Below are 25,826 nucleotides of genomic sequence, written 5' to 3'. Positions count from 1 at the left end.
TCCAAAATGCGACAGTATGAGCAGTAAATCCATCTTCAAATTTATGGACTTGCACAGTGTTGACTTGTAAATGTATCTTTTCCTAAGATTACCAGTTGATATTTGTACTTGTAGAAAGACAACTGGGAAATGGTTCACTTTTTAAAGAATGCTGTTCCTTAAGGCATTCAGAATACTTGGAGATGAGATATGAAGATAAGCTACAGAAAATTGCCAACAGAATGAATTGCAGTTCAAGAATAAATGTACTCACTTAACAAGGGGGTGGGGGGAGGGGGGTGTGCGCAAATAGTTCATCCCAAGACAACAACATTCCTAAAATTTAAGACAGTTTGTAAATACAGTGTTTCACTGTTTGACTTGAACCCTAAACTCTATTCCCAAAAGAACTGGGTTAGATTGCATTTTCCCATCATTTTGTTGAAGAATTTAAGTTGATTACCATAGAAATTGTGCATATCATTTTTCTTTGTTACTCATTCTTAAATTTTCACCTGGGAAACAATAAAAAGTTCAGCAAGAAAGGGACACAGTGTGAAACTTCCATTTTTCATGCCACTTATGCCAAAAATTACTTCAGCCATTCTGCAACAATGTAGGTGCAAGAAGACCCAAGTCGCTTAATTTTGACATCTGGGGCCGAAAAAGTAAAGGTCTGTAAAATCCAGCACGCTTTGCAGCATTTACAAAGAGATGAAGCCTCTGTGTTAGTCTGTAAGCCAATGTTAACACCTCCTTTTCTTGGTAATTTGTCATGCACTCACACAGGTGGAACACGAAGAGGAGGAAGCACAACAGAAGGTGCTTGGTTGTTCTTTCACAATTGAATCTGGCTGTGGCTGCCTGCCTTGTTAGAACCCTAAGTTTTCTGTGGATTTTGTCTGAATAGTGCCTTTTCACCTCACCATTTTATTTCCTTTATTTAACTGATTGTAAGGGTCCTTGTTTATTTACTTGCTGGTCCATTTTATGTTCTTTATGTTTTGTTTGTTTTATGTGGCTCAATTTCACAGATCAGTTCCTTGAGAGTAGACGGGGAAAATATTTATGTCAGACATAGCAATTTAATGTTGGAGGTTTGTATGTAATACAAAAAGTACTCTCCTTCTCACGGGCTGCCAAGCTGCATGGGATGGGAGGTCACCTGCAGGCTGTTATGGACACACTGCATGAAGTGCATGGGGAAAGCCAGCTTGGAAATGCTGCATGTTACCCTTCTAGTTTCTGAGTTTAAACAAAAACCAAACAAATGCAAAATACCCACAACCAACCCTCAGCTTGAACACTGAATGTAAATTTGTGTATTTTTGCTAAATGTTTTCAAGGTGGCAACTGGGAATAATAGCCCTATTTAGATAGAGCAGACACATGGATGCAGTTCATAATTCTAAATGGGATTTTGTACATTTTACCTCAATGTTTGCATCTTCTGTTGAGTAGAGTTTCCAGCTTTTGCCCACTTAATCAACCTTCCTCAAATACATTAGCTGAATAAATAGAATAAGTAAGGGGCAGGCAATAGAAGTATAGAAAACTAATTCTGGTTCTGACACTGGTTTTAGGAACATTGAGAAATTATGCAAGGATCAGATATTCAAAGGGAATGCTTGGATATCTTCTGAAATATTTGCTTTATTTTTTTCCTTTTCAAATGGAAGTAAATTTTGCTTCTTGAAGGTTGGTTTTCATTGAAGATGAGCAACAGCAAAGAGCTTTGAACAATATGTGTAGTTCATTGTCACTGAAGTAGAGATTTTTATTATAAGAATTTTCATATAGATTGCTAACTCAATTATTTTATCAGAGACTGTAGTTATTATCAGGATCATTTAACTTGTGGTTAATAACTTAAGCTAATAACTGAAGATGTTTTAAAAAGTCCTACTGCTGTCTTTGTTTAATTCATCCAGATGGGGCTATAAATAATTCCCTTTGTCACAAAAACGTGTTTTTTTAAAAAAAAACATTGGTTTTGTTCAGTAATAAGGAGATGTGTGAATCACAGTAACCCAACTAATGTTTTATGGCTTTTTGCAGCTTTTGATCACTATTGAAACTTTGCTTATGTATAACTTACTGAAGCACTGAAAGTGTGCATTGCATAACTGTGCTTTGATCAAGTCCAAGAAATGTGCCTTATGTCAAGCCAAGACAGGTCTTAAAATAATGACAGGATTGTTACAAGCTTCAGTTGTATAATAGGATGCCTTTGGCATGAGATTTTACTTCACTCAGGAAATACAAACTTTAGGGGGACATATTTAATGTCTCATTTGATAGTCCAGGATGAAAAGTGGTCCTGTGACAATACAAACCTACTGAGTTGCCAGAAGGGGAGAGGTTCAAATGTTCAAAAATGCATGCAGGTTTATCCACAAGTTTAGGAAAAAGATGTGCAGCACTAAACCCTTACTGGGGCTGAACATGCAAGTGAAAATAAATTAGAAGCTAATGAGTTTGGGATGTGGGTTTTTCATGACTTAATGTGAAGCATCTTTGCATTGCAATCACTGACAATAAAAATCCTAACCTAAATGGTAGATTTCAGAACATTCTGCTGAAAAATATTTAAAACCCTTTTAAAAAACACAGATTCTTTACCTACATCATTATTTCTGATTCCATTTTTAGGACAAAACTTAATAATTATGTCTGCATTGATAATATCTCATTTCAATCTTCAATCTTTTAGTTCTTTACTGAAAATGGATCAGAGGCTTAAACTTGAATAAAACTACAGGTTACAACTGAAAAAGTATTCTTGTGTTAGAGTAAGCATAAGCAACATGGGCTTTTCTTGTAACTTGGAATGCCAGAAGGAGAGCAGAAGCGAAAGCAGGGCGAAATTTGCTTTTCCCACCAAATCCCAGTCATTGTATTTACAAGACAGTAAATTCCCAAGAAAGCTAAGCATATAAATTTTTGTTTAGTTACTAGAGCACTTACATTCTGGCATAGCTCCTGAACCTTACCTCTGCCCTGTAGCTGGTAAAAAGTGAAAGAATACCTTGTAGTTACTTGATCCGAGGTGCTGCAGTTTGGTTTATGGAGGTGCAATTTAGATTTTTTTTTTTTTTTTTTTTTTTTTTTTTTTTTTTTTTTTTTTGGTACTGGCATGCACAAAATCTATTCCCACTTGTCTCTGCTGTCAGGTTCTTAAAAGTAGAATTGCCAGGTAGCAGGTTTTAAGTCTTTAAGTCTGATTCTTCCAGTAAGTTTAAGCCTGCATGAGAGGCATGAGTTGTCCCTCTGAAGCTAAGCAGGTGTTAGCTGCTTGTATATTTGGCCTTACATTATTGTGTTCACAGATGTAGGTATTTTTCATGGAGCTTGTAATATCAAGAAAGATGCATTTTTATGCTCCTTGGGTCAAACTATACTTTTTTACAGCTACCTTCAGTTATGTTAGATGTGCAGTATCCTGAAATATTTGCTTCTGTGCTTATAAATTTTAGGTGAAAGCAAACAGCTCCTGGAAATTATTATTGTTTCAAAGGGCTAGTAGTGTCATGTTTTGGATGAAAGTAGCTCTTTGCTAAATAACCATGTACAGCATTATTTTCTTTTGCTTTAAAATATGGAAGAAACAGTGTATGAGTAAGACCTTCACTACAAAAACATTGATCCCAGAAAATATTGATCCCTGAGAGCCTTAAACATTTTTATTTTGAAGCACTACAAAGGAGGTCACCATTTCAGACACAAGGCACTTTTCTTGGTTTGGTTGCTTCTATTTCTTTTTTTTCTTTCTTTTTTTTTTCAGTTAAGTTTGCTTTTGTTGTCGTGTTTTGTCCTACTTTGTTTTATGTTGCGGGTTGCTAGGACCTGGATAAGACCCAGGACGACTTACTGAAACACCAGGCTAGCATTAGTGAGCTCAAGCGCAATTTCATGGAATCCACACCTGAACCACGCCCAAATGAGTGGGAAAAGCGGCGTATCACACCTCTGTCCCTACAGACACAAGGGGTATGTCACTGCACACATCTGTCTGCATGCCTTTCCATACAACCCTCCTGTGTCATACAGCAAATGCAGTTTGTCCTTCAGGTTAACACTTTGTCTGATATAATATCTGTTTATACTAAGTATACATTAACTTTTTTACCATTACTATTGGACCTGAGTTTAATTAGTGGGTGGAATTTTATTCTTCTATATGAACAGCTGAATTAGAAGAAAACAGAAGTGATGGCAGCATTTTCCTGTATGTTAAGGATATCTTAAATTTCACTCTGATTTACACAGATTGATAGAGATAATTTTTTCAGTGACAGTAAAACTTTTCCTTCCTTTTCTATATCTTTATCTCTTCATAGACACCTTATGCATAAATGCACACATAATCTATGTTTTCTTTCAGAAGGACTTTATATGATCAGTTAATTTACAGTGTTGACTTCAGGACACATTTAATGTAGTTGTTAAAATTTACCTATCTTAGTATTTCTGTAAAATTAATTTATCTACTTCTCTTTACCTCTCCTATCTGACTGAACCTTAAACCAGCAGTATGGAATACAGTTTTCTACAGATACCATCCTCAATGCCTATAGAAAGAAACCTACCCAAATTTCTCCTGCTGTTGTGAAACTTTTAGTTCTGTTGGGTTATCAGCTGTATCTTTTATACAGCAGATGAGTAAATCAGTCTTTTAAAGCAGTCAGTTTGTTGTGTTGTTGTCCTTGTCTATCACCATGGTTCCCACTCTTCCTTCCTTAAATGTAATATTATCCTATCCCCTTAAATTCTTCAGCTTTCTCTTAGTCCACAGAAAGGTGAGCTTTCTATTAAGCAGGCCTAATGCTACAAAATTATTTTTGATAGTAAGACATTGTTTCAGTAAGATCTGTAAGCAGTCTGAACTATAAGTATATGCATACAGAGGACACAGCAACTAACTATGCATCACTTCTTTATTTTGTTAATTTGTGGTTACTGCCAAGAAATTCCTCAAATTTCTCAGTAGTACCTTAATATTTCTATGTATAGCAGTATATGCACAGATACAAATGGTCATATTTTCAAACATTCATGACACACTGATCCATTTAATACCTATAAATATATTTTTGGTTGAAAGAGACATTTATGTAAGAAGTGTAACATAATTTTTATTACATGGTTGTGTGTATTTTCTGTGTTGATTTCTTCTTCTTGAATTTGAGGCCCCTGCAAGTTATTTTATATCTGGTGGTTTGGTTTGGGTTTTTTTGCTCATCTAGTATGTTCTGTCACTTCCAGATGATTTGATTTTATCTTTGCTGTATAGTGTATGTCTGTCTCATTGCTTGTTGATTTACACTGGTTTTATAAAATGAAAACCAAATAGAAAAAAGGAGACTACATTTTCCAAGTGAAAACACTGCCTGGGAAGGAGAAACAATGGATTGCAATGCCATGGATTGCTGCAGCAAAACCAGAGGAAACCGATAAGGTGGCTGCCCTGAAACCTGCTGCTTTTTCACTGTACCTGCTGTGGGCTAGCTTGGTGGCTTGGGCACTTCTTTCTTTTTCTTTTTCTTTTTTTTTTTCCCTTGATTGAATTAACTTTTTAAAGCCAATACCGAAAGGAGAATGTTGAGTTGTAAACCAGGATTTCTGTGTATATATGTGTATAGATACACATACACATGAATGCCAGCAACATTGTGCTTAAACATCATACTAACCATGAAGTTTTGAATGACCACTGAAAAGAAATCCAGTTTTTCATTGGAAAATTACTGTATTTGATGTGACTAGGATGACAGCAAAACATGTATTTTCATTCTATATGGAAATAATTGCTTGCAGTTTGACAGAATTTGACACTTCACACAAGAACTTTTGCTTTGTGTGTTCCCTGTGTAATCATTATTCAAATCAGTAATGCTGTGTAAGCAGCTTCATTTCAAAAGCAACCTATTCTGAATACGTCTGCCCTTCTTTGCCTCTCTTTTCATTAAGGAAAAGAGGGCAGTTTTGTCCCTGATAACATCTATGCAATGAAAAGCACTCTAACCAGTGGGACTAGAATTGTGATAGTGATGATAAGTAGCAATTGTGATGTTGCTTTTTTACATCATTTTTGGTCTATTAGGTTAATATGAAGCTGGCAGTCCTATTTCACTAACATACGTAAATATTACCTTTGGGGAACTGTATTTCTGTCCTGAATTATTTGTTGATGGATGCCTGTTGATCTTGCCTTTAGAATAGCTGAATAATAGATGAGAATAAAGCAGGGATACTACTGCTGATACTCTTTTTCTTCTTTTGCTTCAGCAAATATTTTTCCGTGTCCTAGAAATGTTATTTTGGGTACATCTCATTTGTGTCATTATACTTCTAGATTCACCATACTCTTGCAAGTGCACAGCATCTGTGACTTAATTAAACAAAAACTGACACATTGATATATATGTTGAAAATAGGAGAAATACTTCTATTTTATGGATATCCACAATATTTTTTTTTCTTTAATCCATCCCCCACAGCTTGCAAGCAGTATTTCTTGTTAGAGTATATGACAGTGTGCCAGAAGAAATTGCCAGGAATTTAAACACAGTCTGATACAAAATCGATGAATTCTGTCTATACATTTAATCCTTTTACTAAATGTTCTGGAGAACAGGAGTTACATTATCAAATTAATTGTGACTGGGGTTTTCATTTTAAAAGACTGCAAGATCCAAAAATTTGAAATGTGCCTGTCCTTAACTATATATACAGCGGGGAGCAGGGATAGAGAGAGATGCACACAGTCTGTCTACCTACTGGAAAAATATTTTGGTTTTCTCCTGCTTTTTTTAATTCTTTTTTTTTTTAAACAGCTTTGAGTGATCAGGAAGCAAGGTACCAGAGTACAATGAAAGGATCGTGAACATTTTTGTATTTTGATGTAATCTGTTAACAGAGGAATGTTTCTTGGGTGGAGTAAACTAGGGAAAGAAAGTAGGGGTAAGGAACACATTGCCCTAATCAATATTCAGTGTTGCATGAAGGCAGGTTTAATAACTTGTGTTCCTATTAACTCTTCTTAGCCACCATTGAAATAAATTTTGCATTTTAGTGTAGGGAAAAATACCCAAAACAACAAGTTAGGGGTTCTTCTTCTTTTCCCCTCTCTGTTCTTCTGCATGCCGTCCGCGTTGTAGTGTCCGTACATAGCATGGTGTAACCTCTGTCAGTTCATACATGAATTCTACATTGCTGCTCACGCGGTGAGTCCCCACGGCTGCAGCTGTGTGGTGTGCATGGCACCCTGGCACTCTGGCATGGTTCTCTCTAGTGTCCTTTGGGAAGGCTGGAACCTATCTCATGAAATGTTGTCAACGTCTGTGTTATGTCCATGTTACGTATTTGTATGTTGTTGGCTTTTAACATTAACCACTTTTACTTCTAACTTCTTACCAGAGCTTGTGGTATGAAATCTGGAATAAAGAATTGTAGTCTTTCCAGAGGCTTATACCCACATCAAATTTCAAAGTTTGCTTAACCATACAGATTCATAGCCCTACAGAAAATAGACCAGATTATGAATATAATTTATGCTTTAAAGCACTGTGTCGCCTTACACGTATGTTTGAAAAATACAAGTTTTCCCATTAAAATGGGAAAGACTTTTTGAAAGTAGTTTTTTAATGAACATGAATTTGCTTAGGATATTTAAGTATTTTAAATCTATATATATATGTATAACACATTTGTTATAAAGAAGTGAGAACTATTTTAACATTTGAGCACTGTGGGTATGTATTCTAAGCAAACACGTCTGACAGCCCTAGAGCTCTGATCCAGCTGGGCATTAGAAGGTGTCAAACATGGATTTTAAAAGGGGAAAAAAAAATCCCAATAGTAAATACAGAGTTTAGCAGCTAAGTAAAGTGTGCTGTTCGGGCAGTCCGTGTAAATGTCGATGTGTAAATGTCGATGTGTAAATGTCGTCGATGTGTAAATGATGTCGATGTGTAAATGTCGTCGATGTGTAAATGATGTCGATGTGTAAATGATGTCGATGTGTAAATGATGTCGATGTGTAAATGATGTCGATGTGTAAATGATGTCGATGTGTTTGTTGTGCATGGTGCAGGCGCAGCCCCTGTCCGTGCCCCCCCCGCTCCTGCCAAGCCGTTGCCTTTGTCACGTTTCTCTCGCCAAAACTCTCCCATTGTAGGTGGCTGCCACTCCGTCCGCCGCTGTCTAATTCTTTCCTTTCCCTTTTCTGACCCGTCTAGAGCCTGGAAGAGGAGATAACCTCCATTTTGTTTAGTAAGGAGCGCTTCGGCGCCGGCACCAGCGGGCCCTTCGCCGCCGCCAGCCCGGGGCCAGCAGAGGGCGCTGCGGGGGAGCAGACGGGCGCGGCCGCGCCGGGGCCCCAGGTGCTGCTCGGGCGTGGGGCTGGATCCCGCAGGGAACGGGACGGGACGGGTCCCACAGGGACAGGGATAGGGATAGGGACAGCGACAGCTCCGGGATGCTCCTCGGACTGCGTCCCGGCGTGCCTGCCTCAGAGCTTAACTGCGTCTGCAGCACGCCAGGAGCAGGGAGGAATCAGTGCTGGGCTAAACTTAACGCTCCGTAGGTGCTGCACTAGGTAAGCAGCAATAAAAGCTAGAATTAAGTCACAGATGGTGTGTTGATTTTCGGTTTTATTTTTTATTATTTTTTTTATTTGAGCTCCTAATTTTTCTGCGGACTGTTCACTAGAAATACGTTCGATTCAAAAAACATAACACCCTAATGCATCGTCTACTGCGGGTTTTCAGATAGCTATCATTATTTTGTTATGGAATAAATACAGTATAGCTGCTTTAATATCATCCTTTTGACTCCAAACTGAATTCTTATAGGATCTTCTTGGAAATCTTGTATTGCTATTCTGACAACATACTACCCTAAGCAGTCTTCCTCTCATTATCTATTAAGTTGCATAAAGTAAAAGACCAAAGACGAACAACTAATGAAACCCTGCAATAAAGCCTTTTTTACTATTTTTTTAATTATGGCAAACTGGTAATAGAGCATTATTTTTTCTGTTTACTTTTGTTTAATGTTATTTATTCTTAATTCCCGATTTAACTGAGAGAAATAACTGCCTTGGTAGCATCACTGGCTAGTAAATTCATGCTTTTTATTTTCAGGCTTTCATAATTCAATTCTTACACCAATAATAACTTCCATAATTTTTACCTACTTTTGAATGAATATTTCGATGAAATGTAAGGCAATTAGCACCTTGCAGTGAATATGTAGCACCTCTCTAGTATCATGTGTATACATTCTTAAAAGCTTGCTTGGAGGATGTTGCTCTGTTAAAAAGGGTTATGCATTGATTTTTGTCCTCTGATTGCTTTTTGTTTCACAGAGACATGCTTCCAGAGCAGAAGGGCCTTGTACTGGAGTCAACGATGCTGATAAGGTTCTGCAGATTTTTTTTCCATGGCTAAATTTGGCTCTAACTCTTCCAATCCATCTTCATTCTTTCCTTCCTTCTTTTTTTCAGTTAACCATCACGGCCATCTTATGTCTTCCATATGACATGAACCAGCTATCAGCTAGTTTTATTTGCATCATTTTAATTTATTCATATATTCTACTTTTGTTTATCCTCATCCATGTTTTTTGTGCAGAGTTCACATGAGACTCTGGACATAGTGGAGGAGAAGAAGCAGGCAGAGTTTGGGATAGAAGAAACACTAGTCGTAGACGAAACCAACAAAGGGAAAATGCAAGTTACCACTGATGCTGGGGAGACACGTAAGGTGGAGCACGTTTCAAAAAAGGACTCTTCATCATTGCCATCAGATAGTAGCAGCAGCAGCAGTAGTAGTGAGAGTGAGGATGAAGAGGTGGGAGAATACCTGCCACATCATAGGGCAATTGAGGAAGTCATCAGGGAAGAACAGGAAGAAGAGGAAGACATGAAAAGGAAAGAACATGAAGAAAATATGCAGCGTGTGGAAGCTATACCAGAAGTCAGTAAACTAAATGTACCAGTTGAGCACACACAAGTTACAGCTGAAGATTTGGTCCAGGAAAATACAGTTACTGTAGCTACAGAAGAGAAGAATTTGTCAGAGCAAATTAAGCAAGATTTAGGTGAAGAAAAAGAGGAGGAACAGCTGAAACTCAATGGAGATGTGTCTCATGTTGACATTGATGTTGCACCACAATTAATTTGTTGTTCTGAGGTAAATGGTAGAACAGTATGACGACTAGATTAAGCAGAGATATTTCTTGGGTTGAAAATATACCTGCCTTTCTTCTTCTCCTATTCCTCCACATCTTCTGGCATCCAGCAAGATTCAGATCATTTGGAAGGGGAAACCACTGATGAGCAGTGCAATTCTGTCTCCCTCAGTTATGGTTTCTGACTTTTTGCTAGAGCTGAGTGAAAATCACCAGTAAAGGCAAACCTTCCGAAGACTGAGATCTCTTATTTTTTATTTTTTTTATAATCTCCTCCGTGTTTTATATGCACATACATAATGTGTATTTATTATTTACATGTTTCCAGTGTTTTAAGTCTTGTCTTGTCTATTTGTCAAGTGTTTTTGACAAGTTCATGACGTGTAATTGTGATCGGAAAACTATTGCAAATTGAAATTAGAGAGTGCATGTCAAAAATTTTTGTTCCTTTTTTCCCCATACTCACTCACTACTCTTCTTGCCTTTTCTCCTCTCCTTCAATAAAACATTACGGATTTGTAGGCTAGAATATGTATGGCTAGAAATTGCATAGGTGAGAGCGCTGCACTGTTAAGTGGTGAGGCTCATACACAATGTTTCCATAAAGTCTTCTAGTGCAGTAGATACTTAGAAAGCATGCATGGGTTCCTGTCACAACCAGTTGTTTTAAGCCAAACAAGGTTGAAGAGTCCATTACTGGGCAAATGGTAAAGAAGCAGAAAGGGAAAAAATGAAAGGTGGGCATGTATGTCTTTGTAAATTTTGTCATGATCTTCTGCTGAGTTTTTCACCAGTTGAGTGGGTTTTTAGTAGTTCTCTACCTGCTTGTTCTTGTAATGGTGGCAAATTTTTTTTCTTCATTTTTTAATTGAAACAACTCACTTTCTTTTGTTGTCTTCTGCATACACAGCTGTGTATGCAGAATTAGTTTTTTAGACTTCTAAAATTTGCAAGTACCCACACTTCCTAAAAGCATAGATAGTTTGGAGAAAGGGGAAGAAGAGCAGCTGTGTGTGCAAGCATGAAAGAGTGTTTGGATTTTTTCCCTGGGATTTTGCCCTGTGTCTATTCAAAATCAGTGTAAGATAGCAGCTGATGCATCAAGAAAAATATCAAAAGGCTTTAGTTCTTAAATCTAATGAAAATGTGCTCCAACAAGATAAGTAATGAGTTCACTAGCTTACAGACCCCAGGTTAATTGCTTTGTTTGTGATATTTCAGAGAACACCACTAAACTACAGTTTACTCTAAATTGTTGAAGTAGCTTCTTAGAATATTTGTCTGAAGAAGTCATTGACTTACAGAAAATTTTGACTGCTTAAAATCTAATTTTCAAAAGCTTTTCTTTTCCAGAAGTAATAAATATTAAAAAGTCAAACTTTTATGGAATTTCTAGACTTTTTGATTGTAGACTGAGGAGTGATAGGTATTTTCCCAGATTAGTTCTAATACAAAGTTAATCTGACTGATCTAGCTGTCCATTTCTTTATTCAAACTAAGAATTTATTTTTTTTTGTAGTGATGCTTTTACACACATTTTCAATACATGTGTTGTAGCTTTGTTTTAGCAATTGCTGTTTGGTATGTACTGTTGGTTGAAACACTGAACTTTGACAATATTATTAGGAGATTAAATTTTCCTACAATGTTATGGATATTCTAGAAGGCTGATGTGTTAAACTTCATTTCATTTTGCTTATTTATTGCATGCTTTTTGTATGGGAAGTCAGTGAAATACTTATCTTACTGTTATGCTTGAGCTATTGGTTGTGTTTTCTTGGTCCACTTTACAAAACTTCTTCTGCCTTTTGAATCGATTGTTTATTTCTTGCATCACAGCCTCCAGTAGTGAAAACAGAGATGGTAACCATTTCAGATGCCACACAGAGAACTGAAATCTCCACTAAAGAAATTCCAATTGTTCAAACAGAAACTAAAACTATCACATATGAATCTTCACAGGTACAGTGACTGGTTTGTTTGCAGTGTTATTTTAATTCCAGTTATGTAGATCAAAATAGATAATGTCCAAAAATGCTTTCCAAAAACATATACTTTTTTCCTAGCAGATAAGATTATACTTTGGCTATGAATTAAGTAAGTGAAATGTTACAAAACTGTATTACTTCAGAAGTTCTAATTTTCTTTTTCTGTATAAAGACTTAGTTGCTACCTGCAAAAGTATAACTCTCTTTAATCCAATTTTGGAAAATTGATTAAAATATCTCATTGATCCTGAAAGAAACATGTAACTGTGAGCCTGAATTCTCCACAGGAATGGCCATAATAATAGCTTTACCTGACTCTGTAAACTTGGATGGCTTCTATTTAGATTTCAGTTCTAGCTGAATTAAAGAATGTGATTAGTAAGAAAACTAGCCTTTTCTCCTGTGAAAACAAAGTTTTTTAAATGCCAATATACAATAATACCTTTTTTTCTCATAGCTTGATGGCAATGCTGTGGGTGATACTGGCGTGCTGGTGAGTGCACAGACAATTACATCAGAGTCCATTTCTACTACCACAACTACACACATCACAAAGGTAAAATATATTTCATGTCTTTCTTAATTAAAAAAGACACTGGACCCTCAAAACACAATTTTACATGAAGTTTCTTGTATATCTGTTAGCTCATTGCGGTAAACTAACTTGAAATGGAAGGGATTCATTCCGGGCATGTGTGAGAATTAAATCTTTCTGTACAGATTTTGAAGACAGAAGTCCTAATGAATAAGCAGGAATATCTGGGAATAGGACTTGGAAAGGGGGAAAAACATGATTCGTGGTTTTCCAGTAGTTCATTTAGGTCTTTTTTCAGTATTTGACAAATGAGTATGTAACTAAATTTTTACAGATTCAGTCCTGTCTTCACCCACAGATATCCTACAGAATCTAGTATAACTAACTTGTCTGAGATCCAGAGGAACCCTGCTAATGGCACTATGATGAACTGAAACAATGTTTCCCAGACTTTGTGTTGTTCATCCTTGTGCTTCTAGGTTTAGGGTATATTTGAAAACACATCATTCTGTTAGATTACTTTGCAGACGTGTTTGGGTGCTGAATTATTTCCTCTGTATGTATTCCTCCATGCTAGAAAAGGAAAGGAAAACTCAGTCATGAGTTTTGTCATGTCAGCATTAACAGGACATCACGTCTGTTTCATGGAAAAACATGAAGCATATAATGTTTCATACCAGAGAGTGTTAGAACTACCAAAGCATGATGATAATTATTGTTTATGCTAATTTTAGGCAAATATTTGTCAAGTTTTAGCCATGTCTAAACAACGCAGTTTTGAACTCCTCTTTGAACTCTTAATGTATTTTTCTAAGAAAATTATGGATAGCATTGTTTAGGGTAAAGAAAAATGGAAGAGGAATGCGAAGCGTGAATTTAGAATTCCCCTCCCCAAGATACAAAAGTTTACAACATGACAGAATTGAACAATATTTCACTAGTGATTTAAATATTCTGAAGATTGAAAATCATATGAAAAAAAATGATAGTGGAAGAATAATGTTGGAAAGTGAGTCACAGGAAATAAAGTAAGCTCAGAATTAAAAATGCGTATGTTAAAAATGCATTTGTTACAAAGACAAGTCAGCAGATCCTTTTCAGACTCCTGCTCCTTTTTGGAATCATTAAGCCACCACGATTAGGAAAAAATCATTATTCAATGAATTGAATCACAGTTTTGCCAGGAAGTGTGCATTTTCTTTCAAGTTCATATTTCAAGTAGTCTTGCTTCTTGGAAGGAACAATTAAAGAAAATTGTTTCAGTCTCGTCTTCTACTGAAAAGTTACTGAAATTACCATGATGCAGCAGATCCTTATCTTTTTTGAATTGATGATAAACTGTCAGTAACAATATTGTTTGAATTTTCTAAGCTGATTTTTTATTCTACATTGCAAACTCTTCATTACTGATAAAGGAACCTTCCAGAATAGTTTTAATATTCTAGTGGTGATCTTAACAGAATCATCTTGGCTCTTCCCTAGTATGGTCACTGTATTTTAAGTGGTAGTTTATTCTTTTCTCATACACAGGCTGATTAAAAAGGCAAATAATGTTATTTCTGTGAGATTTTTTTATAAGTTAAAGTGTTTTCTAATCACTAGAATAAGAAGTGAAGGAAAAAAGCGCAAAACTATTCAGCAGTGCAAAATATGCTGAAAATATCTGATGAAGGTCCTTGAATGACAGAACTGAAAACCAGATCATCTTTGTATTTAGTGGGATAGGATTATGACTGTGGAGAGGCCCATGACAGATGGGTTGGAATAGAAGAAAAGACTCCTGGAATTTCCATGTTGCCAGATTTATATGGTGGAAGAAGTTGGAATTACAGGTCTCCAAATATGGGCTCTAGTAACAGGAGTAATTCTCTTTTGCTTGATTTTTATCAAGTTTAGCAATTGCTAGAGGGTGATCAACTGCAAAGCTGAAAAAGGAGAGGATGATTTATCACTGAACACATTTAGTACTAATTGCAGCTCAGACACAGGAATGTGTTTGCTTCAGTGCAACAAAAGGTTGTGCTTTGTGGAAATACGGAATAATTACAGGGATGTTTTTCTGACAACCGTAGATGGTAAAAGGTGGAGTATCAGAAACGAGAATTGAGAAGCGCATTGTCATTACTGGAGATGCAGATATTGACCATGATGAGGTGAGTATACAAACTTAGCACTTAAAATGTGTTCTGTAGTTTGGTGTAATCTAGATGATGTTTCAGAAATCTGAAGTAAGAGAAAGGTAGAAAATTTGAATAAAACAATATAGAAAGACCCTGAGACTGTTAATCGTGGCGTAGCTATTAAGCACTTGCGTTTTGTTACTAAGAAGCCTTTTGAATATATGTGAAAGAAAAACAGCATTTGTAAATTTGCATCATACATCATGTGAATGGATTTTTGCTATTTTTGGAGGGCTTACTCTTTTTGGAAGAGACACGGTTTATTTAGAGCAGCTTTTTTACTGGGAGGAAAAATATTACTGAAATAATCTTATTTTGAAATGCTGATCTTTATAGATGGGAGTCTCTACTGCATTGTTTCAGCAGCATTGCAATGCAGTGGTCATTTTGTTTGAAAGCTTTGAAATACATTAGAATACATTAACTGCTTGAATTTAACAATTAGATTTTGGCCAGTATTTGTAGAATTATGTATAAGAAAAGTAATTGTTGATCTGCTGTAATTATATGTACATTTTATCTCCATCAGTACAAAAGCATTTTTTTACAATATCTTAGAAACTGTGGTTACAATCACTTCTACGTGCCCAATTAATAAGGCTGAATTTGAGCACTACACAGGAAAATAATTGAGAAAAATCAGTTATCTAGTCTTTGTGGTGATGATTACACAGGGTTTTCTTTCATCTAAGAAAGTATAGTAACAAAGGCAATCAACAGTCAAAGGTTAATACAAATAGAAGAGCCAGCCTTGTAGTGAATACATTTCTAACTTCATGAAGGCTTCACAAATTAGCATAACAAGGTTCAGTTTAACTTACGAACTGTAATATATTGAGAGTTTTCAAGGAATTTATTTTCACATTTTGATTTGTGTCCAGAAAGTGTCTTTTGACAAGTAGAATCTCTTCTTGAAACTTATAATTAAGTGACAGGGCTGTTTAGCATCAGACATGGATGGCTCTTATTTGCCTTGACACAGAATCAGTGCACTTCAAATGTCTGGAAAGGTCACAAAATAGCTTTACTACACCAGACAATTCTTAAAGCCTTTCCTTAGTTTGGGATAAGAGAATAATGAAGTAAGAAATTAAATCATAAAAAAATGAAGTACAAAATACAGTTTTAATCACTGAAGTTTAAAATAGCAGTGAGCAGCTTTTAAGAGATTTAAACAATATCTACCACTTTTTCTTAAGTGATTATAGAGCTTCTTAAATGCCCAAACTACATGCTGGATGTTTTTTATTTCGTCTAATAGCTCCCTATATCACTAAAATAGTTTCCAGTAGGAAAACAGTACTTCAGTTTGGAGTTTCAGAATACAAATGTGTGTGTTACTTGTTGTAATTTAGCAGTTAGAGTCTTAGGGTTTTTTCATTGTTTATGGTTTGATTGTTAACAAACAGCAAACATCAGTATTGTACCAGTGCGTATCATGTATCCTGTACATTTTCCCTTAATAGGATTTCAAATTCAGTGTCACATAATAGTTAGGGTGCCTAATGCTGATGTTTTCAATCTCTCTTTAGAGTTAGTTATTTCTTTTGTCACTTAATGCCTGTAGCTAGCTCAAGAAGTAGTCACTTTTCTAAATTAAGATAAACCTTTTTGTTGCATTATATTTTCTTGCTCCTTCTAGTATTTTAAGGGGTTTTTTAGTTGCATTTGGTACTTAGGTGAACAGGTGAACTGTTGCCTCTGAACACCTTCTGGTGTCTCCTGCTTTTTTGTTAGGTTCCAGCAGTAATACTGCTGAAATAGATGTGTACTAAGGTGTGGGCAAGAAAGAGAAGGTTCCAGGTGCTGTTTCACCTGTGATGATTCAGAGAGTTCTCTTATGTGGTTGACTGTGATGTAGAATAAAATACTACATTACAGTTGGAAGGGACCTGTGATGGTCATCTGACCAACTGGGTGTACTGGTACATCTTTTTTAAGATGATAAAATTTCTTAAAATGGGGAGAGATTATAAGCAACTAAATGAAACTTGCATTTGCACATCCTGAATTAAGCTAGAGAGATTTCTCTTAAACTAGTACAAGGAGAAAAATGGGATTCTTGTGCTGAGAAATTTCTGTTATGATCTTATTCCAGAGTTTCAGTATCACACTTAGTATACATTTCAAAGTATCTTTCTGTTTTGTTCAAGAAACTGAAGGGAGCTCTTGTTTTTCTGTAGTATCTTAAGGCGTCATTTGTTAGATCTTCTTCAGAAGTTCAAAAAGTTCTGGGATATAGATATACTTGTTTTCTCCTAAGATGAGCAAGAAAATTATCTTACAACTTTATGGTTACTTGTTACTTCCTGGAAATCTTGATAAATTTTTATCATGGTGGGTTTGGGTTTTTTTTTTTTTTTTTTTTTTCCCTTTCATTTGGGTTTTGTGTTTTGGGGGTTGGTTTGGTTTGGGGGTTGATTGGTTTTTTTTTCCCTTTGATCTCAAGTGCAGGAGTTTGCAGTTCTGAAAAATTATAACCAAATTTTTCAAAGGTGCTCTCCCATTCTCTGGCCCCACATGAATGTCCTTTTGGCTTTGTTAAGTTCCATATTTCAAATACATTTGCAGGCCCTGGCACAAGCAATCAAAGAAGCCAAAGAACAGCACCCTGACATGTCTGTGACAAGAGTGGTGGTGCACAAAGAAACTGAACTTGCTGAGGAAGATGAAGATTAGAATCAAGAATGCCCTCAAGCAGATACTTTAGGTAAGCTTATGTATATAATTAACACAGGAAAACATGGCATTGGTTTTCTGTTGCATTCATGTCTTTTCAGCTAAAAAGTAATGGAGTGTCTTTAAGATAGGCATTCACAGAGGGGTGAATTGAAACAGGTGCTAACAGAAGACTGTTAGTGTAAGAATTTTTATCTTAGTTCTAATCAGACATTAATTTTAGTTGCAAATGTTCCTAAATATGTCTCCCAGTTTTGTCACAGTACTCTCACAACATTTTCTAGAATGTTTGGTCAAATTGTTATAGTTTATATTGAAGTGAGTTTGGGTTATTTCTGCAAAATATGAAGGATATGTCACACTTTTCTGTTTACCTGCGCAATTATAGTTCTTGCCTAGCATCTTGCTTGTTTAGTGGGAAGAATGTGTAGTTTCCAGTAGTGAAAGGACCCTCTTGGACATTTGAGTTTAGTGAGCCAGTCAGTCCTTAAACACACTGAAATGTTTGGCATTTTATCATTTTCAGGCAAGAAGATAAATGTACTGAAAGCTCAAGTTTTAAAGCCAGTTGAAAAAACTATTTGAAATAATTTTCATTTATTAGGCCCTCCTTTCTAGGTTGAGAAAAAAAAAGAAGAAAAAAACCACAATACAGTTGTCCTTCATGTATTCAATAGAAAGATCAGGAGGAGCACTGAATAAATTTGCTCTTGCACTCACTATAGGCTGATGTCTTAAAGGTTGGTAACCATTTGGGGGTGCAAAGCTTCAGATTTCCTGTGCTTGTCACACTGTTGGTATGAGACTCAAGTTTCAGTTTTTTTCAAACTTGATGTTTTTGTTAATGGTAGATTCAGATTCAAGAAAAACTTTTTATTAATGGTTAAATGGTTATCCATGGGAGAGATTTATAAAGAAGTGAAATTTAAAAACCAGTGGTTTAAGCCTTCTGATTATGCTATCCTTCTCCTATCTTCTGATTTTGTACTGACCAGCCTCTGTATTTAGCTAGGAGACTTGTGGTGTTATTGGAACACTTCAAGAAGGAAAATTGTTTTAGTACAACTTTGATCTTTAATATGCATTTTGATCAATGTTGATTTAGGGAGAGACAAGGTAAAAAAAATACATTTTATATGTTTTAAAGAAATGGGAGTAGCCATGATTCTCATTTCCCTGGTTCAGTATTTTATACAGTAGTGGTTATGGCCTGTAGACAGGAGACTGCCTTGTCCTGTGCAGGCAGGCATTCCCTTAGTATTGAAGAAAATTCTTTCCCCAAGGAAACTACCCATTATAAATTTCAACCTGCAGCATTAGGAGACTTGAGTACAGCTATGAAGTGCCAGGAATATATGGAAAATGAGATGCTGACTTGATTCCAAATCTGTTGTAAGTTACTAGAGGGGTGTTTTCACATAATCCTGATGATTTGTCATGTTAAAAAGATCCATTTTATTGCCATGCCTGAATTTCCTAAAAGCTGAAGATTTAAACTGTTGAGTATCACTTCTGGGATCCAGAAGAGAAAAGATTCAAGTATCTCTTGAGAGGATATGAAGTGCATCTCTTGAATGCTTATGACTGTTATCAAGGAATTGGACTCTTCCTGAGCTTAGTGTGATCACAGATGCTGAAGGACATAGACTAAAGCCTTAGTTTATTTAATCTACCTACAAGTGTCTCCTTTCTTAACGTCTGGATGACAGTGGGGGTGCCTGTGTGTGGCTGAGGAACAGGAGAGCTAATATCCATTGCCAGCTGTTGACGTGGGTATGGTCAGTTAAGAGACTGCCCATGGTAGGGTATCGGGCAAGAGTTCTCATCTGCTGCAGGATTGTTGGGTCTCATCACTGTACACGTAACCCTCCTGAGAGTTTGTACTGAACTGCTGTGATGTGCAGTACTGCATGGAGCAGCAGTGTTGAATAATGTGGAGAATATGAGGATGAGAGTACGATGGCCTGACCTCTGCCTGCAGGCAGGAAGTTTATCCATCTTCTCTGTCAGAGTGGTTCCAATTGCCCTTCCTGACCTCGTGCAGGTGGTACTAGAGCTGCAATGTTTGTTGTGGTCATGTGTGTTTAGACAGTATTTTTTGGCTAGTTTTCCTCTGAGCTTCTCAGCATGTAAGTTTGCATAATCTTTCAAGTTGTAAAAAACAGTAGAACTAAGTTTGGGCTGCCTTCAGGAAATTTCTTCAGATTTAATCAGATTATTGTCTGTTTGAAAAAGAAATTAATATTTTTTGTTCATAAATGTCAGGAGAAAACATGGATCACGTTCGGAAGTGCTAGATAAGCACTCACCTGGATATTCATGTTGTAGAGTTAATACTTTTAAAAATTATTTTCACATTATCTAATGCTAGAAACCAAAAATAACAGTGGAAGTGGGGTTGCTTGTGAGGGTCATTTGAGGAAAAGCACCAAAAATAAGAAACACTGCACAAGTGACTGTTTTTTCACTGTACCTTTATTTCAGCATTCAGTTGGGTTTGTTTTGTGGCTTTGTTGCTTAGTGGCACTGAAAATGAGTATAACATGTGCTCCAGCTTTGGTTTGAAAGCACAGGAGAGGACAGGGAACTGTACTGAACTGTGAGATAGGGGGGAATTGATGAGTCCCCACATCACATAAATGTTCTAGAAGGCTTGGAAAAATGCAAATATCTTTTATGAGAGCTGTTTGCAGTAAGGTGAATGCCTGGGCTTTGGGTGGTTTCACTGGTCCCTTGGTACACAGCAGCATTAAACATGCACACTCAAACCACCCCTTGCATATTTTCATCACTTTCATCACAGGATCTAAGGTAGAAAGATACACTGAGACAGCAGAACAGATGGTTTGGATTTGCAGGGTTTTACTATTCGATATGCTACCATCACTTTTTGCATTCATTATTAATCAGTGTGAATTTAAAGGGGGCAGGGGTTGCCTCTCTCTTATAAGTGTGTAGAATGTGCCAGTTTCTTCATGCTACCTTAATCCAGATTAAGTGTTCAACACCATCTATCCCATAGAATTAATTACATCTTTTTGGAGGGGACTGGATCGTGGGAAGAAAAAATTATCTTGACAGGTTTGCACCACATTTCTACATTAGTGGCCAGCTGCAAAGTGGATTCTGTTCCTCCATCAAATATTTAGCTGCTTTGTAAAAATTTTATTCAGGGTAAAATTCCTTCCATTGTCTGAGAGTTTTGGGTTTTTTTGCTTTTTGAGAAACATACACATTGTGAAATGGTTGTTTACAAATGTCTGGAGTGTGTCAGCTGTTCTTGTCTGAGTTTGCCAATTGCTTTACGGGTTCCTGGTCTTCAGTGCTTGTGAGAGAATAAAACAGGACATTTCTCCATGCTACTTTTGTGTCAGACCTGGAGACTTGTTTGACTGATGATGCCTTTCAGTTAAACTTTAGGGGAAAAACTTTAGTAATCTAAACAAAAGAAAGCCACCTGAAGTGCCTTGAGTATCTGTCAAGAGCCTTTTGCTCTCCTGTGCTAAGGCAATGGAGTCATGCAATTAATTTTTCCTAGTTATTTTGAGGCAATGAAAGCTCTGATGACTACAGCAGTATTCTTTGTGTAGATTTGTTTTCTCTAATTAAAAATAGCGCATTCTGATTCTGAAGGATTACTGAATTGAACAAGTACCTTCCTTTTTTATTTATGCTCTAAGTTATGGACTGAAATTTTCAGTAAACTGTGCAAGCAGCTGTAATTAAAATAACATGAGAATGTTGGGGAGGGAAAAATGGTCTAAAGCAAGTTGAGTACTTGGAAAAAGTGTACTGTTGTTTGCCTAATGACTGAAGGGGGTTTTAGTCAATGCAACATTTTATTAATGAAATAACCTTCCCTTCCTGTAAAAAAAAGAACAAAGAACCCTGCCTAGAGAAAGTTACTTTCTGACTCTGATGTGGCATTCACATGGTATCAGTTACAAATGCTTATGTAACCTTCCACATGATCTTTTCTTCCAGAAGTAAAAATCATCACTGACCACGGAGAACTGCAGACATTCCAAGTCATCATGGCTCCACTGAATCCACCAGGCCTAGCAACAATGACCAGATGTTCATGACTCAAATGCCAATACCAAACTCCATTTTAACATCTTTGGTCTATATTCCCTTACAGTCTTTCTTGTTTATTTTTATAACCACTTCTTAACAATCTTAGAGTTTGTTTTTTAAAAATTAAGTTCTAGATGATATTATCTTCTTTTGCACAAATACTTGTATTTTTGAAACTGATTCTTAATGATATGAAAGTGAACAAAAGTCTGGAAATCACTGTTCACTGGAGCAGGGGTAATTGTGCAGGAAGGAGGATCTTTACTAATTTAGATATAGATTTTTTTCAGATATTTCAAGTGAAATCTCTTACTGGAGTAATTTTCAGATTATTCAGGTAAATATATGATATCACATAAAGAAGTTTTTTATAAAAATAAAACATTTGCTAAAATTTGAAAAAATATATTTCTTTGGATAAATTTTATACTGGTATTTCTGTAACTCTTTCTTTTCCAAGATTCTCATCTCTGCAGAGCAGGGGTGGTGTGGCAGTCTGTGGAGGAGAAGGAGTTGCAGACAGATTTCTTCTGACTGAGCACTGTGTTCTTTTTGCACTTTGGTGCCAATGCTCAACTTTTTGCAGACTTTTTGCTGTCTGCAGCATTCCAGCTAAGGAAAGAAGGAAGAACAAAATATCTTTCTCTTTTTCCAACAAGAGATGATCTAGGCAGCTTAAAACCGTAGTGCTTTTTTTTTCTTACTGTGTCCCAATTTCAATACTCCCATTATTTGGATACATGTGTAGAATGCTCACTTGCTATTAAACCTCACTGTATCTCCATGTTAGAACTGACATTTCTGTGACAGAGAAGGTATATATTTCACATGCTTCCTCTAATGGTTAATGCAGGTTTTTAGGCTACTGAATAAAAGGTGTAAGATGGACTCCACTCATAAAGTAGTAAGAGAGCACCATCAGTTGAGACTGCCATGGCAAAAACCTGTTAATTATATTGGGGTTTATTTTTAATTTGTTCTTGCAGGGGGGTTGTTTGTTTAGGTTGGTTTTTGGGTGGGTTTTTTTTTTTTTTGTTGTGTTTTTTTTTTTCTGTTGACTTTGTGTATAGTTAAAATGCCAAATTAGATATATAGTAGCTTGAAGTTGTATTAAGTGATATTTTGCTTTCTGTAATTCTGATAAAAAATAAAGTTGTTTATTCTCTGTATTACTTTTGGCGCTCAGACATAAGCTTGGAGGATATTTGAAGTGAGCAGATTACTTCCGATAACTGCAATTCTAGAGGTCACAGAACCTTAAACAGGAATAAGTGCAAGTGGTCTGCAGGGCTGCCAAAAGGGAGGCATGATTGCCTGGTACTGAAGTTTTTAAAAAATCTTTCTTTTAAACATCTTCCAATAAACGTCCTGATTTCTATAGTTTAGAATATCTTCAGCTGCCAAAACAGTGGAAATTAGAACATCACAGTGGAAGTTGAAATGCCCCTCAGTCTGCAAGTGGTTCTACTGAGTTCATTGAGATAGGATCTACTGTGGTTTTCAGATAACAAATCATAAAACTTCCCACTACATTCTTCTTCACTTCTGAGCAATGTATTTTTGGTGCTATTCTCAGTTTAGACGGCTGCCATCTGTCAGCACGCTCGTTTAACAGAAGTTCTCCTTAGCTTTGGCTCTGCATAGTTGGGATAACATATGACGAGAGTAACAGAGATGTTAATTTCTATGCATACTCAACTGCATCTACATTACCTGGAGAATTAGCAGATAACAGTCTTACCTGCTTTCCTTCAAAACCAGAGCTATTCTGCTTTTCAAAAAGGGGAAGAGAGCCCCACCCAGCCTAATAACACTGCCACAATACTTCAGAGTGGGGAGGTTGTCAAAGAAGTGGCATGTTTGGGATATGTGAATGTAGGTCAAAATGGACACGCATGCATTTAGAAGGATGTCTTGGTGGATTTTTCCTACAAATGTGTAAGGAAAACCTATGTTAAAACCTTTAAGGTATTTTTGATACGGTGTAACGTTAGTTGCAGATCTCATTTAATGGGAGGAAAACATTTTACTTGAATTCATTGATTTTGGATTGATCTGATCACTTAGATACTAGATCAATATTGGTTTAAATGCAATTATATTTAATACTTAAAACTGCAAATATAATATTCTTGGAACAATAATATTTTCACTGAACTATGTCTTTCTTCAGATACTAAGAGAACCTTTATTCAGTGAAAAATAATAATATTTCCAGGTCAGCATAGCTTGTGCATAGCTGTCACTTGCATTCGTTAAATATGTACTAAATAAACAGCCATTGTCATGCAGAAAAACATAAGCCCTGTGATCAGTCCTAAAAATAGTCAAGATTTACAGATTCAGATTGTATGTAATTATTCAAATATTCTGGAATACTGTGTAATTCTGAAATCCCATTGTTACATTTTTATATATGATATGTCTACAGCAAAGACTACAACATGCAAAAAAAGAAATTGTTCCCAAGGCAGTTCACAAGCCAGCTTTATAATACATGGGCAATTTCAAATACAATTATAGTAAATAGTTCTGCTTAAATACTTAGAAAAGTGAGTCATGTAGGTCTTACAAAAGAAAACACTTAATATGTCTTCTTTTTTAATAATGATTTATGGTGTTATTTAAATACATATTTTCCCTTTTTGAGGGACTAATATGGGATATGATGGTGTGTTTCATGCTGGTAGCATGAAAACATATTTCCTGGCACTATTTTGTAATGGAACTGAAAACAACAAGACCTGAGAATTGTCATTACATGTTACTAAGTCATGAATGTCAGATCCTCCTATATGTTAGCAGTTACAGCTCAATAAGCAATTCTGTCAAAGGCACCCAGTGTATGTCTATAGTTTTATTTTTGGTATCCCTACCACTGTTTTATAGAGTAGTGCTGTTTAAAAGTGTTACCATTTGTTGACATTTCATATCTCCCCATTCTCAGACATGCTGTAGAATTAACAAAATCCATTTTCACTCTGTATTTTTACATGTGGTCCTGGCCAGTCTTTTCTTGGGCAGTGAGAAAGTGAGTGTTTGGGATTCTGTGTGTTAGAATTCCTTTAGCATCTGATCAATATCCCAGTTCACTGCTTTAAGAAGGCAGCATCCTTCTTAAATACAGAAAGTAACTTCTTTGCAGCAGCTGTCTCAACTTCCCTGCAAAAGAGTGTGTTTGCAATTGCAAACAATTGTCTCTTCATCTGTGCAATGTATTTTATGTTATTTGCACAGATGTAAACCACTGTGATGAATTATGTGATGAATTTTTTTAAAAATTTGGATAGCATTAAAATGGGAGAATGTGTGAGGGTACTTGATGTTTAAATTCTCTTTTCCTCCACACACTTTGACAAATTACAGTGGTTTTCTTAAACCTGTGCCCATGACCTCATTAGTATTTCTGTAAAATGATTCCAATGGGTAGATAGTTAAAGTCTGTAAGAACTGAAACTGCAAACTACACAATCTCCAACAAGGCATTATCCACTCTCTTCTTGCAGGATAGTTAATGAAAAACAGCTTTAATGAAAGGTAATTGTAGACAGCAATCATTAGCAGACAAGGACAATAAACACTGAGGACATTAATGATAGTCACTTCTCATTCCTTGCCAGTTTGGGTTTAAACTTGAGTCAGAATCAGAGAAAGCCAGTAGTACTTGCAAACAATTTGAATTAGATTTTTTCTGTGGGCCACAGGCAATCTGAGATGCACTAAAAACTGTACATCTATGGCCACAGGGGAGCAGGGAGGAAGATTTTTTTAAAGAAATGTGTGTCAATTGACACACCAAAAAGTTGTGACACACAAAAAAGTTGTGACGCACATGCTTATGCAATTTTTTTATTTGAAAGAGTCATTCATTTGTCCTTAAAGGAAAATAATAGCTGTTTTACAGAATACTGACTGAATCTTTCCGTGAATCTTTCAAAATTTGGCATTTTCGGTCAGCAGAGAGAAATCCTTTTGTTTCCTGCTGCTGTTATATTTTGCTTCCAAATTCTGCAGGAAGGATACTTTACAAAACCCACAGTCTTTCCCAAAGTGTACAAGCTAATAAATGTCAGTTCCCCTTCAAAACCCTTTTCAATTCCCCAGATGTCAGTGCTTGATATCAACTTGCTATTTATGCATCTTGATTTCATAAGGCCGCCTGCCTTGTATGTGCCAGCTCAGCTCTCCCAGGAG

At 36.2% G+C, this 25,826-nt stretch overlaps 1 protein-coding gene across 1 annotated transcript in view; it reads left to right on the top strand.

Annotated features, from left to right (window-relative positions):
* EPB41L2 (erythrocyte membrane protein band 4.1 like 2) overlaps positions 1-21,717 on the top strand; it is a 103,549-nt gene extending 81,832 nt beyond the window's left edge. The window contains exons 14-23 of the mRNA XM_062489976.1: positions 1,014-1,076; positions 3,823-3,969; positions 5,333-5,437; positions 9,350-9,403; positions 9,615-10,175; positions 12,013-12,135; positions 12,619-12,717; positions 14,769-14,849; positions 17,448-17,586; positions 21,540-21,717. Coding sequence (XP_062345960.1) covers positions 1,014-1,076; positions 3,823-3,969; positions 5,333-5,437; positions 9,350-9,403; positions 9,615-10,175; positions 12,013-12,135; positions 12,619-12,717; positions 14,769-14,849; positions 17,448-17,555 — 1,341 coding nt within the window. The 3' untranslated portion in view covers positions 17,556-17,586; positions 21,540-21,717. The remainder of the gene's footprint in view (positions 1-1,013; positions 1,077-3,822; positions 3,970-5,332; positions 5,438-9,349; positions 9,404-9,614; positions 10,176-12,012; positions 12,136-12,618; positions 12,718-14,768; positions 14,850-17,447; positions 17,587-21,539) is intronic.
* The last annotated feature ends 4,109 nt before the right edge of the window (positions 21,718-25,826 follow it).

This window comes from Cinclus cinclus, chromosome 3 (assembly GCF_963662255.1).
Source record: "Cinclus cinclus chromosome 3, bCinCin1.1, whole genome shotgun sequence".
Taxonomy (NCBI): Eukaryota; Metazoa; Chordata; class Aves; order Passeriformes; family Cinclidae; genus Cinclus; species Cinclus cinclus.
This window is presented reverse-complemented; position numbering and strand designations above follow the sequence as displayed.